Source organism: Symphodus melops (genome assembly GCF_947650265.1).
Source record: "Symphodus melops genome assembly, chromosome: 16".
Lineage (NCBI taxonomy): Eukaryota > Metazoa > Chordata > Actinopteri > Labriformes > Labridae > Symphodus > Symphodus melops.
The window spans coordinates 16,964,751-16,980,533 of record NC_136706.1 but is presented as its reverse complement, the minus strand read 5'-3'; the positions used below and the strand labels follow the sequence as shown (position 1 = coordinate 16,980,533).

The 15,783-nt window shown below is 39.8% G+C and overlaps 2 protein-coding genes across 3 annotated transcripts in view; both read left to right on the top strand.

The window, feature by feature from the left end:
- LOC306836521 (protein unc-13 homolog B-like) overlaps positions 1 to 15,783 on the top strand; it is a 67,722-nt gene that overhangs the window by 40,869 nt on the left and 11,070 nt on the right. For both annotated transcript variants that reach the window (XM_079363646.1, XM_079363645.1), the window contains exons 11-25: positions 4,635 to 4,681; positions 5,375 to 5,453; positions 6,853 to 6,927; positions 7,015 to 7,234; positions 7,438 to 7,665; positions 7,803 to 7,944; positions 8,194 to 8,363; positions 10,055 to 10,170; positions 10,722 to 10,885; positions 11,494 to 11,644; positions 11,872 to 11,940; positions 12,663 to 12,752; positions 12,985 to 13,122; positions 13,294 to 13,424; positions 13,628 to 13,713. In XM_079363646.1, the coding sequence (XP_079219772.1) occupies positions 4,635 to 4,681; positions 5,375 to 5,453; positions 6,853 to 6,927; positions 7,015 to 7,234; positions 7,438 to 7,665; positions 7,803 to 7,944; positions 8,194 to 8,363; positions 10,055 to 10,170; positions 10,722 to 10,885; positions 11,494 to 11,644; positions 11,872 to 11,940; positions 12,663 to 12,752; positions 12,985 to 13,122; positions 13,294 to 13,424; positions 13,628 to 13,713 (1,906 nt within the window). The remainder of the gene's footprint in view (positions 1 to 4,634; positions 4,682 to 5,374; positions 5,454 to 6,852; positions 6,928 to 7,014; positions 7,235 to 7,437; positions 7,666 to 7,802; positions 7,945 to 8,193; positions 8,364 to 10,054; positions 10,171 to 10,721; positions 10,886 to 11,493; positions 11,645 to 11,871; positions 11,941 to 12,662; positions 12,753 to 12,984; positions 13,123 to 13,293; positions 13,425 to 13,627; positions 13,714 to 15,783) is intronic.
- LOC306836556 (uncharacterized protein) lies at positions 2,219 to 3,735 on the top strand (the record flags this gene model as incomplete). The annotated part of the gene is made up of 1 exon (XM_079363731.1): positions 2,219 to 3,735. The coding sequence occupies exon 1, from the start codon at positions 2,257 to 2,259 to the stop codon at positions 3,733 to 3,735; it is 1,479 nt and encodes a 492-aa protein (XP_079219857.1). The 5' UTR covers positions 2,219 to 2,256.

The window sequence follows — 15,783 nt, the reverse complement described above, 5'->3', positions numbered from 1 at the left end:
ACAAAACATTTAAGTTTATATTTCAGTGGGAAAAGTGATCATCCTTAGTAAAATTCTGTATGCCCTGTTTTCCATTTTTTAAAATTGATTTAACAGTTAATTCCTGATGGGGAACATAGCCTGGATTATTCTTTCTGCCTACCAAAGAGTTACATTCATTTTAAGTGCACAATGACGTGAGGGGCTGTGGTATCAGCAACTATTACTCTATTGTTTTGAACAGTGCCATTACATACTTAAATACTCATTTTGTAGTTCTATTATAGCTCTAAATTGAGGTCTACTTAAATACAAATCCTGTTGAGTCAAATTAGTTTTTGACTCAACTCAATTATCCACACAGTTTATTGTTTTCTGTGTATGTCTCATCCTTTTAGCAGGACTTGCTTTTGGGAGCAACCTGTGTGATATACACTATGACTAAATTTAAAGAGGTTATATGTGCCCTTAATATGAATCTCAACAAATGGTGGATATCCAGTAGTTCAACTTCCCTTTGCTGTATCATGCTATTAAACAGACAGTTACATTTTGGAGTATCACATTTTCCGTATGGGGGTGGGACTCTCAGGATAACTCATGATAAGAAAATATATGATACATGGATCACGTTAATGATGTTATTAAAAAAAACAGGGATTATGCAATAACTAATGTAAGACACAATAATAATGTGTTGTCAAAAATGTCATTAACAGAGGTATAGAAAATTCCCCTAAAAAGGTAAAGAGACATGTTAATGTATTCATTCACTGCAATTTGGTCAGTTTCACCTCTGTTTACAATTCATCACTTAACTTATTTTTACTGCTGTACAAAACTACTGCACTATTTTCTTCTTTTATCATGCTGTCAACTTCTTAGAACAATGAACTTTAGTTTATGTTACCCTCATTCATATCATAAGAACCATGATGAGGAGTTATGAAGGAGTTATGCAGTAAGTCATGTTGGCTGGGAATTCTGTTTAGAGCACCATGTTGTTTTTGAATGTGTATTAAATACTGATTGTTTGCTCAGGCAATTTGATAATTGTATCACACAAGTCAAGATTACAATATTTTGCGGGCTTGATTTTGTCCCAATTCCTATAGTGTGTGTTTTGTATGTAATGGGTCAGATCTATCAAGCAGTGCAGCTGGCATGGTTGTAGAAGAATGACATAACCTCAGAGTAGACGAATGACATGTCATCTAATTACACAGCTGACTTTCCAAGCCATCCTAATTAAAGATCGAAGCAGCTGCATAGTGTTCACTTTGCAAGTTGAGACTCTTCCTGAAATGAATTGACTAATTGATGTGCAAGTCCATTTTTGGATATTTAACAGTTTTTTAGATAAAATCTCTCATTGTCCAGTTTTATCCTGACAGTCATTATAAAGACACTCAGTGATTTTCAGTTTTTAACACTGGCTTTTGCTCCCACCACCTAAAGGGAGTTGTTGTTGTGGCTTGGCGAAGTCTTGGAAATGCTGATAAATAGATTGTCTTCTCAAGTATGTTCCCAAGAGGACACCTCAGTGGACAGGATGAGCCCTACAAATCAGAACTACCTCCATTCTCGCTCGAGAGGGGAGACCTGCAGAAGAAAAGATCACAGAGCCCCAACGCTGGGAAAACCCTGCACAGGAAGCTGCAGATGCGCCTGCCGGGGACAGAAGATAACTCCCTTCATGATTTTCTAGCAGTGAACACTGCCTGCAATGCTCTTCTGACCACCAGTTCTGATTGCCAGAATGGTATTAGGCTTGTGGAGGATACTATTCCCAAGCTCATCGAAAGTATCAAAAATGAGGACAGGAAGGAAAAGATGGGGGATGAAGAGGCAGAGCAATGCTCAACTAACTTAGTGGAACATATTGTAAAAGAGCTGAAAGGCATCAACAAGATCCAGGAGGAAATTTCTGACCTAAGGCAGTATCTAACAACTGTAAAAGGCTCAGTGGATGAAGTATCTTGTTGTGTAGATGCAGTACTCAGTGAAATAGGTGATTTGTATGCTGGGACTTCAACTTTATCTAATTCTAGTCCTGTTCCTCAAACACCCTGCATCAGGAATGGAAGCCTGGGTAGACTGGATGATATCACATCTCAAGGGAGACACACCAGTCCATTGCTGAACTACACTGACTGTGGAAAAGAATCAACATGTATACCATCTCACAGAACAACCGAACCATGGCATTTAAATAGAGTCACAATCCAATCAGAACAGCAAACAGATCTAAGACCAAACTCAGAGCAGAATTCAAACATGCTTTTTTTAGGCTCTTCTAAACCTGATTTCTGTTGCCAAGAACTTCATCATGGCCATGACTACCAGAGTACTAGCTCCTTGTCATCATGTCTCAGTTCCAACTATCCTGAAGCAGGCATTCTGTCTAGTGACACAGAATATCCAACGTGGTCTTCTATTCATATGCTCCAGAGTAGAAGCCGAGAAGGAGTGTGGAGTGAAGAGGAAATCTACTCTTGTGCAAACAGTCAAGATGAGTTGGAAAATTGCCCCGGTGTTTGGGACAGGTGTGCTACTGAGGAGACTCAAAGCATCACACCAAGTCATTCTTCCCACAACAGCTCTGAGCATCTGTCTATGCTGTTTGGACACCATTTAAACTATCCTTTAAGTTCTTCCAACATGGTGGACTGGAGACGTCCCAGGCCACAAACCGATGAAGAGAACTTAGAGTGTGACTGTTCCACAAACTGCCCATACTCACGTAGTTCTGGTTACCACACCATGGATGCTTGTGCAAATGAACTTGGTAGTGAGCCCTCGAGGAGTATAAGTTGCTCCACTGTGCTATTGACAGACTGTGATGATGGTTACTTAGAATCACCTTCACTGTGCGACGACTGTCAATCATCTGGTGACACCCTTGATCATGGGTCTGCTGTCAGTTTGGACAGGGAGTGGACAGACCAGAGCATTTCCAGGGATGAAGCAGGAGACTCAAGGTCACAGGAGTCATCTGAAGTGGGTTCTTTAAGTACACCCAAAACCCCAAATGTAGCTTTTGATGTAACCACTTTTAGCAATGCTGTGGTCACTTTTCGGTCAGCTTTGAAAGGGGCACTGAAAAAGTTGGATGGATCTTATCCTGATTGTGTGACAGATGATTGTGGCTCTGAAGCATCACAACCTTTAGTCAGACAAGCCAGTGAAATGGAGCAAAGCAGTACTGAGTATACAGATGGAGAAATTAGTGGTACAGACAACCAAACTGCCTGTTCCATTGTTAAGGAGGATGAGACATCAGTTCACGTGGATTGTAGTGATTCACAGGATAAGCTGCCATATTACCTTCAAGCATCCCCTCATAAAGCAAGCCACCCGCCTAGCACCCTGTCTGAATATCACTCTGTAGAGAATGCACAGGGTAAAGGAGAGTGCCCGACAGGTGGGGAGTTGTCTCAGCATGACTTAACACCAGACCGATGTCCAGCAAAAGAGAGTGTTCATTCACTGGATCCTGTCCTCAGTACAGACAATGTACCATTAAGTCCAATAAGGGAAAACCACATTCTTGATGAGGTGAATCCAGGAAAGCCTACTGATGCCAGTCACAGAGAGCGTATAGCTAATTTCCAGCGCATTCTGAGGGAAAAGAGGCAAACTCGGCATAGACTGTCAAGATCCGCTCAAGATTCCCAGGGTTCCTATGGCTCTCAAGGATCTCAGGGATCCCAATCTCAAGATGAGTTTGTTCCAGGTATTGTTGGGGAAATTTAATTTGACTTAAATTACTCATTAGTTAATGAAATGATTTATTGATTTGAACAAATCTATGTATAATAATTATGGAAATTAAATGACAACATGATCGTAGGTCTTACCTGAAAAACCAAAACGGTTGGTTGAATTTGTATTTTACAGTGTCATGAAAATGTGCTTAAAGTATTCTTCTTCACTACAGTTTCTGAAAACTGTTATTTTTGGATTTTTCTTTGCAGATTGTGGAAGAGAAGATATTGAGGTTTCAATTATAAAACACTTCCATTATTCAGATGCAGTTGTTTGTCTGTTGTATTGATTTTTGTGTCACTGTTGTGTTTACATTTCCACCATTACTTGCTTTATCAATTAGAATGTTTATGTGCACTATACATTTTGGAAGCATATTGCATTATAAAGAAAAAGTACAGCTTGTTATCTGGGTAGATAGTACAACAAGTTTGTACAGAGTTTGTACAACAAAAAATACTGTGACTTTAGTTATTCAGTGTAACAAATAGTTTATCGTTGGTTTTCTGTGTTTTACCTTTGAGCACAATTCCATGATTATCATTCTCGTTCACTTGCATGTGGTTAGAAAATTCACTCTTTCGTTTTGTATCTGTATAATGTTGGTCCTCCATTGCCACCATGCCTTTCACCTTTTCATCTTGAAATTAAGGTTTCAGCAACACTTATTTAATCTGATATTTCAAAGGCATCATTGCCTGTTTGTTTGTTTGTTTGTTTTTTGTTTTTTTTTACTCTTCATCTTCCTTAGCATCAAAGAGGTTAAACTCAACCATATGCAACTTTACATTATTTTCTTAATACATTCAGCTTTTTAAATATCTACCTAATTAGTTTCCATTCCGTTTGTTAGTCATTAGCTTCATTTCTAATCTTCCATCTTGTAGGTTCGAGATGACCAACCCAATGCCAGACAAGCCTGGGTCAAACCAGGGTAAGTTGACCTACACCGGCACTGGTTTTGCATGAATTTGAGAACGAGGCGAAATTGACATCTTATGTTATAATAATAAGCTTTATTGCAGACACAGGTCCATATCAAACACATACATAATAAATAGTATAAAAGGAGATACAAAATTCATAGGAAATCACATATTAGCCTATATGATATACAGGCAGTTGTACCAATGCCTTCTTAACTTAAGTGAATCTGTAGCAGATTTTCAGAGGGCTGACTAGGGCTTCAATTATTAGGTTCTCTGACTTGTCCAGGCGGCACATAAAGCTAAACATCAATTGTCTTAAGAGTGCCTCACAGGTAGGCACTCTAGTGGACACAAATAGTTGGCTGGCACTATGCCACCTAGGAACCTGAAGCAGCAACCTCATTGCATCATTGTATGCTACCATAAGCCTCTGCATGCTCTTTTTCTTATAGTTTGACCACAGTTGAGCAGTATATAGTGGTGTTATGTAGGTTCTAAACAAGGAGCACTTCACAGAGTCAGAGAAAACTTCGTTATAAGCATGTTAGCTTGAGAATAGATTTTACAGCGCTGTTGGTAGAAGGCACTGTATAATTACTGCATACTTGGGTCAATGTATTGTAAGTGCAAAGTAGTATTCTGTTTTCCTGTGGTGTATTATTGAACATGATGCCATGTATGTTTTTATTGGTGCTCAGTGGCGGATCTGGTCTGTATGGAATTGACAGCATGCCAGACCTACGTAAAAAGAAGCCTATCCCCTTGGTCAGCGATGTGGTCAGTATTAATCTGTCAGTCCTTTGCTGTGTATACTTTGTGCAATATGTCATCCTGTTTGTTTGGGTTTTTTGGGGGGGGGAGTTTGTTTGTGTTTGTGTGTTTTCCATTTGTAAGACCTTTCCAGAGGTCAAAGTTATTTAACCTTTGAGCTGAAATTGGGATGAGGTTGTTACCAGAAAATGGAGACAAATATGAAATTAGAATGCTAATATCTCTCTCCCTCCTCTCTTAAATCTGAAACTATTTCCCACAACTCTCTTGAATGCATTCACTCTCCTTGGTCAGGCTATGGTAAGTTCATAGAACCCAGTTGCCACTCCCTTTCCTAGCAAAGTTCAAAATATCAAGTAGGACCATTAAAAAAGCAGTGCCGAAAACACATGTCTAAAGCATGTGGATTTATTTGATCACAAACTTCTTGTTAAGCTCAACCTTTAATATTTGCATGCTTGATCTCGGGTAGCTTTTCTTCCTACTTGATATTATTGTTAAAACAATTTTTTTAATCACTAACTCATTCAAACACATTTTGGTTTACATCTTTCTCCATCTTCCCAGCCATATATCAAATACCATCACACAATAAAATTCAGCACTAACAATTATAGCCCGACTGATTAATTGGCTACACCGATAACATCGGCCGATATTAGCACATACAGTGACTATCGATTTTCGCAAGTTTTATGATAGATGCAGATATGTGCTCATATATATTGACTAAATTTACTGACTAGTCAAATAGAATTTCATTTAAGTTTAATTTTGTTACACTCGCAGTTGTTTTTCACCAACAGTGTGCACCATGGATTATAACAAGTGTTATCACCCTCCAGAGTGTGAAACGGTGATGCATGTTCATGTGCAGTTACTTTCCAGTTGAGTGACCGTCTATTCTTCACGAAATGTCTTTTCCACAAGTGCTGCAATCGAGAGATAAACACAATGAATGTGTTTATCTATATTTATCTCGAAAAGATAGATTGAAGAAAGATGTCAGCCAATATATCGGTATACATTTTTTTCTCTCCCTAATATCGGTATCAGACTCTAAGGTCTCATATCGGTCGGGCCCTACTAACATTCCCACAAATTTTGTGGGTATCGGTTTTGTTTTCATTTTATAGAATTCATACTAGTTTAACTTTTTTTTCCTTTTTCAGTTATAATCCTATAATCCCTGAGCCCTAACATCCTCATGTTTACTGATCATTTGTTAAGATTTCATCAATGGGGAAAAATGCTACGATAACCCTACTTACCACTCTCACAACCTCTGGGCGACTTTTTAACAACACTGACCTTTATTGTAATGAAATATCTTTGAGGTGATCTTGGTTGTGGGTTGTAAGTCCGTTTATACATTTTTAACCTTCCTCTGTCACCTGTTGTTCAGTCACTTGTCCAAGCCAGGAAGGCAGGAATCACATCCGCCATGGCTGCACGGTCCTCCATCAAAGATGAGGAGCTGGTGAGTATAACATTGTGAAATTATATCTTCAGTTTTACAAAAAAAAAGATTCATATTTTTAAGTTGAGTGTAATCTGCTTTCTGTAGAAAAACCATGTGTACAAGAAGACCCTGCAGGCGCTTATCTACCCTATATCCTGCACTACACCCCATAACTTTGAGGTGTGGACTGCCACCACTCCCACATACTGCTATGAGTGTGAGGGGCTGCTGTGGGGAATAGCCCGCCAAGGCATGCGTTGCTCTGAGTGTGGGGTAAAGTGCCATGAAAAGTGCCAAGAGCTGCTGAATGCGGACTGCCTACAGCGTGAGTACTAATCTTATGAATGCTATAAAAAACGTATTGTCACAAGTCCTGTATATATGCACAGTCAAAACAACCTATTCGGCATCTTTCCTCACACTGAAAAAGTTTCATTAATTGACAAAATGTTTAACGCTGAAGCAAGTCCTCAAATGCCTTGCCAACAAAGAGAAAATGTTGTATTGTAACTTTTGTCAAATGTTTAGGTGCTGCGGAGAAAAGCTCCAAGCATGGAGCTGAAGACCGAACTCAAAACATTATCATGGCTATGAAGGACAGGATGAAGATCAGGGAAAGAAACAAACCAGAGATCTTTGAACTTATCAGAGAAGTGTACGTCATCAGCAAAGCAACCCATGCACAGCAGATGAAGACCATCAAGCAGAGTGTACTGGACGGCACCTCAAAGTGGTCAGCCAAGATCACCATCACAGGTATCCCACCAACGGAAAACCGATTCACTAAAGTGCAACCAAGACTTCTGTCCTGTGGGTCTTATTAGTCTAACATGTGATTATTGTTCAGGCTGATGTTTGGTCTTTTTCTTTTTGTTTCTGCGTCATTGCAATAGTGGTTTGTGCCCAAGGACTTCAGGCGAAGGACAAAACAGGATCCAGTGATCCCTATGTGACTGTTCAGGTGGGAAAGACTAAGAAGAGAACCAAGACCATTTATGGCAACCTCAATCCTGTCTGGGAGGAGAAGTTCCATTTGTAAGTCTTTACAGTTTTGACCAAAATGTCCGTCTATCCTTTATGTGCAATGTTCTTCACAATGATATGAGTACCTGTTAAAGAAGGCCATAAGGTGTATTAGCGATGAGCTGAGTTAAGTCAATGTGAGCGTTGAGCTCTTTGAACCAAAGTTTTTCGAGTTAAGTAACATTTGTCCTGTTAATCATAAAAACTTCCATCTCGTTCATTTATTAGTCTGCACTAATGTTAATAATTGTTCTGTGCCAGTGAGTGCCACAATTCCTCGGACCGAATCAAAGTGCGCGTTTGGGACGAGGATGATGACATCAAGTCGAGGGTGAAGCAGCGTCTGAAGAGGGAATCTGATGATTTCTTGGGCCAAAGTATAATAGAAGTCCGAACACTGAGCGGAGAAATGGACGTCTGGTACAACCTGGGTCAGTATGCTGTTTTTTTGGAGTAAGATGTGTTCTGTTTTTGCAAACCTATATAGTAGATTACAATGGCCTGTTATAGTGTTATATTTTGAGACTGTAGTGTGCATGAATAAAGCCCACACAGTTTAAAAAAAACGTACAGTCACTAAATCGATCTCAGAACCAATAATGCTGTAGCCAATGATTTTTATAGCTGCATGTACTGTAACACCGTCAGTGTTGAATTGGTGGGAAACAAAACCTATGTCATCAAGAAAAGACCAAATAAAAAGTCTCTGTTTTCGTGGCATTGGGAGAAATACATTCCTCCTTTTATGATTTTCCTCCCCTGCCTGTAAGTGAATAAACTCCAACTGTTTAAATAAACACATAATGTGTTTGTTTTTGTTGCTAAGAGTTCTGTGTTCAGTTAAACCAGTCAGTGGCTTGTTTGACCTACATTTCTCATGTCTTGTTTGCACTTTGTAAAGTTGAACAATGGGGATGATTAGCCCTGAGATCCATATTAGCCACCATGAGAACAGTGGCTTTACCCTGAGAGCTCTGTTTATGAAGTCCCTTTGTTATTTCTGGCAATTGTTCCCTTTTCCTAGAAATAAAACTTGTTTCATGATAATCCTCTGTACCATCCCCCTGAGTATGAAGATATTTAATCAGTGCAGGCCAGAATAGAGACACTTACAAAAACACATAAGCTGATAAATTGGGTCGTTTTTTTGTTTATTTTTTTATTTTCTATAAGCACTTGTTGTAGAGTGCAGATAAGAGTGGCTTTGAAGATAAAGTATGCTTCAGTGTTGTATAAGTGAATTAGTATCTCCCTGTGAGAATCTGTCTCCTGTGTTGTGGGATGCTGTGAAAGAGCTTTTATCAAGACATCAACTCGTTGTAGGTCCACAAACCCTCCCTGGACGTTAACTGATAGATTTACTAACCCAAGACATCGTCTCATATTAAATGACGTCCAATTTTACTTGATTGAAGTGCACAAATTGACATCACTGTAGCAATAATAAATCAGTCACTTGAACAGTAAGACACTTTCACTTACTATAAATGTGCATATAAATCTGAGGAGATAAGCAGCTCAATGAGATACCTCTTTCAATTATTGTACATGTACACCAAAACTGCTTTAGTTAGGTGTCATAAGATTTTGTGCCTGATTTAGAATCAGTCATTGAATATGCTCTATACCTTAAACAACATTTCTTCTTCTCTTATCTCTTTCCTGTATTTTCTCCAAAGTGCCCCTCCCCTCCTGTCTCTGTCCCTTTTCTCTTCCTGATGTGTGATTATCAAGCAGCAGCACTCTAGTCGGAAATCGACCGCTCCTCCGACATGTACAAATTACCCCTAATGATGAGCCTGTCAGGGAAAATAGCAGGGGCGCATGGCCAAGCCCTCCACCCCTCGAGAGGCTTAAGTGTCTTCTGTGATCGGGGCACAGATCTATACAACCCACTGCCATTGTCTTCTTCACTATCTTGTCTATCTGCTGGAGGATTTCTATTAGCATTGCTGGCTCTGAGCTGCTGTCAAGCTGTAGCAGCTAAACCACCTACAATAGAGCTGCCACGCTAATAGCCTGTAATTAGTGTTGTGTTAACAGACCTTGTTACAGGTGTCTTTGGTTTCACATTCCAATCCAGTTCTGATTCAAGAATGTGTGTGCTTGTGTTTGATTACAGAGAAAAGGACGGACAAGTCGGCCGTGTCAGGGGCCATTCGCCTCCAGATCAACGTAGAGATCAAAGGAGAGGAGAAAGTGGCCCCCTATCACGTCCAGTACACCTGTTTGCATGAGGTATTTGATCCCATAGAAGCCATATAGGGTTACGTTATTCCATTTCAGGTCTCTTTCAAACTGTATCTCATCAGAAGTGTAATTTGTTTTAAAACAGATAATGATTGCATTTTCAATACAATATCACTGCTATACATGATTTATTTTACAAAGTTGTCACTCTTTTGCATGCATCTTTGCAAAAGTGTTTTCTTTTGACCGATTTGATCGTCTTAAATGTTTATACCTTAACTTGAGTTTTAAGATGGCCAAAGATTATTACCTCCCATGGGATTAAAAGTGCACACACCTTTTTATTTGGAATCTAGTTAGAAAATAGAAAATAACTTGACAAATGATTTTAATGTTTTTTTGGATAGAATTAGAATTAAAAAAAAAAAAAAAAATTAGTTAAGTAAAAACTGCTTTATAGAAATATTATTTTCCAATATTCCGAGGTTTACAAAGGATGGGAATAGGAGTGAGAACCATAGGCTACAGGCTTATAATAGTTAGTCCACCTCAAATGGTTATTTAAGTGGCATTTACTAATTTTTTCATATTCCCTGCAGAACCTGTTCCATCACTGGACTGATGTGCTTGGCCAAGGCGTGGTCAAAATCCCCGAAGCTCGTGGGGATGACGCATGGAAGGTTTACTTTGATGATGTAGCTCAGGAGGTAGTGGACGAGTTTGCCATGCGCTACGGGATTGAATCAATCTACCAAGCAATGACGTGAGTCTGAGATGGAAACGCATACACACACACACACACACACACACACACACACACACACACACACACACACACGCACACACGCACACACACACACACAAAAAGGGTTCACATCCATGGCTCTGTCTCTTTATGTCCATGTGTTGTACCCTCTTTGCACCCCTTCTTCTTCTTCCTCACTCTTCTTTTTGCTCCCCCTGCCTGTCAGAGCTGTTGCCCTTCGCATGTTGTCCTCCAAGAGGAGGTAAATCAATTCTGATCGGGCTCAGAAGGGGTTTGTCCCTGTCAAATGTCATCCACATGCCTCGCAGCTGAACCCATATTTCACAGTCGCACATGGAGCCATCCATACTTTAGCTGCGAGGTGATGGGCAGATGGAATAACTGTTCCTTATCGGGATCATAAGGTGAAAACCAGCCCCTAAAGAGAATAAGTGCTGAACAAATAAAGACCCAGCTATTCACAGTCTAGTGGAACATTGTTTCGCTAGATCCTCATGTCTCTGGTAATAGACGGTCTTGTTTGCTTTGATGCTTGACAAATGGGAGGAGCAGTAGACATGCTACCTGTCTCTTTCTTAATTTTTGCTTCTGCTTTTTTTTTTAAGGCACTTTGCCTGTCTTTCGTCCAAGTACATGTGTCCCGGTGTCCCTGCAGTGATGAGCACCCTGCTGGCCAATATCAATGCCTTCTACGCCCACACAACCGCCTCTACCAATGTGTCCGCCTCAGACCGCTTTGCTGCCACCAATTTTGGGGTTTGTATTTGTAATGCACGCACACAAGCACGCACACACACACACACACACACACACACACACACACACACAGAGACACAAGTCTTTCTTGCCTTCTATCTTTCTTTTCTAATGGTTAGATATAATCATATTCTGTCTTCTCTTTGTTGTACGTATCTGTGTTAGTATTTCCTTCACTTTGGATCTCATTAATTTTTTATTTTTTTTTATTTTTAACCCCCCTGCAGAAAGAGCGCTTTGTGAAGCTTTTAGATCAGCTGCACAACTCCTTGCGCATTGACCTCTCCACTTACAGGGTAAGATTGTTATATTACACTATTACTACCACCGCCATGTGTGACTGATGTTAGAAAGGAAAAGTCAACGCGCAGTAATTATGTTTTATTTATTAGCTCTCAGTATTAAGTCGTAGTATTTCTCTGGGATTTTTTTCTTGATCGTGATCCATAAACCTGTTTGTCCGTACATGGACCAATATTCTTCTGCTCCTGTTGATGGTGTTTGCCAACGGCAACATAAACAATGTTCCAATCCAATTCCAATACACGTTTACCGCTACCAATACTGATTCAGATGTTTTTATTATCATAACTAATGACAGTATTATGTGTTAGGCTACACAAAGCTGTGTTAAACCAGGCATTACATTGTGCTGGCTTCACATACACAAACGGAAGGAAGCAGCAACAACTGGTTTCAAATGACATTTTTTAAAGTGTAAGAATTTAGATCATATAGAAGGAGCTGTTCCATCTTGTCTGAATGTCTTGATGTTGATGGTTTGTAAACACTTCTTACAGTTCAGTATGAACGTCCTCAGGGTGACTGTGCGAGTTAGTCCAATATCCAATCCGTACATTTTTGTCAATATTGGACCTGATACTGATATAAGATTGGATCTGCCCCATCTCTAACTTTCATTCTTAAACAGGAATTAAAATTGACATTTCCATGCTGTATGCCTGTAAGGGTTATTTATTCTAGTTTGCAATAAAACCTCCCCCCTCCCCTTCTGCAGAATAATTTCCCTGCGAGCAACAAGGATCGCCTGCAGGATTTAAAATCCACAGTGGATCTTCTAACAAGCATCACCTTCTTCAGGATGAAGGTAGTTTACAGTGTTTCGGGTTTCAAATTTGTACTGTTGTTCTCCTCTAATGGTAATCAGAAGTGAGTTCAATGGTGTCTTTTTTCTTATTGAACATGTTTCCATGTCTTGCCGGAGAGTTGCCTCTTTAGGACACACTGTACTTGATGGTTTTACTTCTTGATTGCACAGAACCATTTTTATGCAGTGCAATCCGGGTTTAGCAGTCATTCTCTCCCAATCTGGTGTTTAGGTTCAGGAACTACAGTCTCCACCAAGAGCCAGCCAAGTGGTGAGGGACTGTGTCAAGGCCTGCCTCAACTCCACATATGACTATATCTTCAATAACTGCCATGAGCTGTACAGCAGACAGTACCAGCCTATGGACACTGTAAGTCCCACTCTTTATCTAAAGATACTTTATCAGAATCTTCTCTGACCAACTGTATGTGTGGGATGATAGTATGCAGTGTCGTACATGGATTTGGAGTTGATTGTTTTGATTGCTTTTAACCCTGTTGCAGTGTATTTTTTAGAGACTGACTGTTGTGTTCTTATCTAGAGCAAAGAGGAGCTCCCATTGGAAGAGCAGGGTCCAAGCATCAAGAACCTGGACTTCTGGCCCAAACTCATCATGCTCATTGTCTCCATCATCGAAGAGGACAGGAACTCTTACACACCTGTACTCAACCAGTAAGTGAACTACACACAACTCCTTCCTCTTTTCTCGTGTAAGATGTAACATTATGCAGAGCTTTGAATGAATCGATGCAGGCAGTTTCTGCTACTTGTTCATAACACGTGATCTGGCTGCTTCAGAGATATTGGTATTGGTTTGGTATTGTGTTTTGGTCGGATTCACGTCATATTTGTCAAAAACGTTGCCTTTCCTTTAGATTCCCTCAAGAGCTGAATGTAGGGAAGGTGTCAGCAGAGGTCATGTGGACGTTGTATGCTCAAGACATGAAGTACGCCATGGAAGGTAGGTCACATTCATGGTCAGTCTGCCATCACACACAGTTAGGTTTCAGGTTTTTTCTGAATAATTATCTGTTGTGTTTTTCACTGTCAATAAATTCAGAAGAAATGATTTCTATAAATGGCTTCCACCAGTGTCTTACAGCATGGTATTACATGTTTTTGTTTTTACAATACTGTATTGATTCCCCTGCCCCCCACATCAACCTATTCATTATAATATAAATGTCCTTTTTTTCCCCCTTAAATTCTTGTGATGACATTGACCTCCTTACCTGTAGATGCTGCTTTTCGCATGCTTGACCCCAAAAGAAAGAAATAGGATGTTATTTTGTGATTGTTTCAAAACAGCTAGACTAAAACGTTTCTCTACAGCTTTGAATAAACAAGGAGTTTGATTTATGGGAAACAAGCTGCTCTTCATTTGAGCGCTGCGTCTCTGTGTCCCATCACTCAGAAAGATACACAGCTACAACAGAGTAGTGTCCTTAAAATGAAGATGTACAAATTACGTAAGTGTCTGTTATAGACAGACAAACCGCAAAGACAGGGATGTAACTCGGATGACAACATTTTCCGTTCAGTCCCGACCTGGCTCTAATCTCTACAGTACTGCACAATAACTGACCCACAGAAATGTCCCAGACAAATACAGAAACTTGGTGAGAAAACCCAAAATACGGACAGGGCTGTCCTAAAGTTTAACATGTTGGTATTGTGAAACTCGATATGTTAATTACCGGTAAATGGATTGAGAATTCTGAAAAAGATAGTTTCGACTTACAACACAGCAACGTGTTTTCTAATCTCCACTTTAAGTGGAGTATGGCAAACTACTGCATTAGGTATTGTATCATATAGTATCAGGGTGGGCTTGCCAATACCCTGCTGTAGTAATATATGATGGTCCTTACATACATTTGTTCTTCCACACAGTCAGCCCCACCATATAATCACAGAAGCATTATTCTGAACTTGAAATGGCTCAAGAAGAAGGAAAATTCTAGGGTACAATTGGTTCAATTGCAAAGAAGTGTGAAAGAGTGACATAATAACTGTGCAGAGTTTCAAAGCTGCTTATGTCTCCCAGGGGACTCTCTGTGAGTTTTCACTGCTGTTATGTGCTGTACAGTAGAGCAGCTCCAGTTCCCAGAGGAAGTCGGCCTTTATCCCGGCCCTTTCCTCAAAATGAATCCCCTACATAGACTTTGGGCTGTGAAATATCAGGTTCTCATACTACACCACTGACACTGCAGTCCCTTCACTTTCAATTTGCATTAAAAAAAAGTGAGTGAAATGTGCTCAGAGATGGAATAAGTCCAGAGAGATTTACAACCATAGAGGGCTTTGACTGCTAAAATGTTAGCGCTGACCTCATTTTAAGTAGGTCACTAAAAAGTAAGTCATTGCCAGCCTGGTTCGAGCTGAGCTATTTTCTGTTTGTGGGCAATGCAAAATTCTCCTTCTACTTTCTTTAAGGCTAGTCCGTAGCTTGAAGATTAAGACTTAAATACATTCGCTTTATGCAGCCATTGTTTAAGGAAAAAAAAAAAGTTTGTCATGACTCTTATATTGATGTTAAAGAATAGTGCAAGTTAATCCTTGACTGGATTAATAATAAAATCAGTTTAGTTTGTTGGTAAGTGTCTTGTTTGTTATGAAACCTAAAACCATCAGAGAAGATGTTTAGTCGAAGAAATGCTTTGTTAATCCCTCGATGGGGAAATAAAATGTCACTGCCTGTCGTTGAACATGCTACACACTCAAAGGCTGACGCACACATGCACAAACATGTAGGTGTGTTGTTGTTGAGTTAGGGTGGAAGGATAAGAAAGAGAGAATTTAGCAACAAAAACACTGCTCCTGTACTCCAGGTGATAATCAGAAGCCAACACAAAACCTGTTGATGTTTTCCCCTTGCAGCTACAAAAACCGACGCGTGTCTCATTGTCTATCTTACTTTACAAACTTGAACCTGTGCTGTGATACGTTTCTGTTACCTCCTGAGTTTAATTACAAAATGATTAAATAATACATCTTAAATCCCTATATATTGCCCCATCCTACTCTTTTG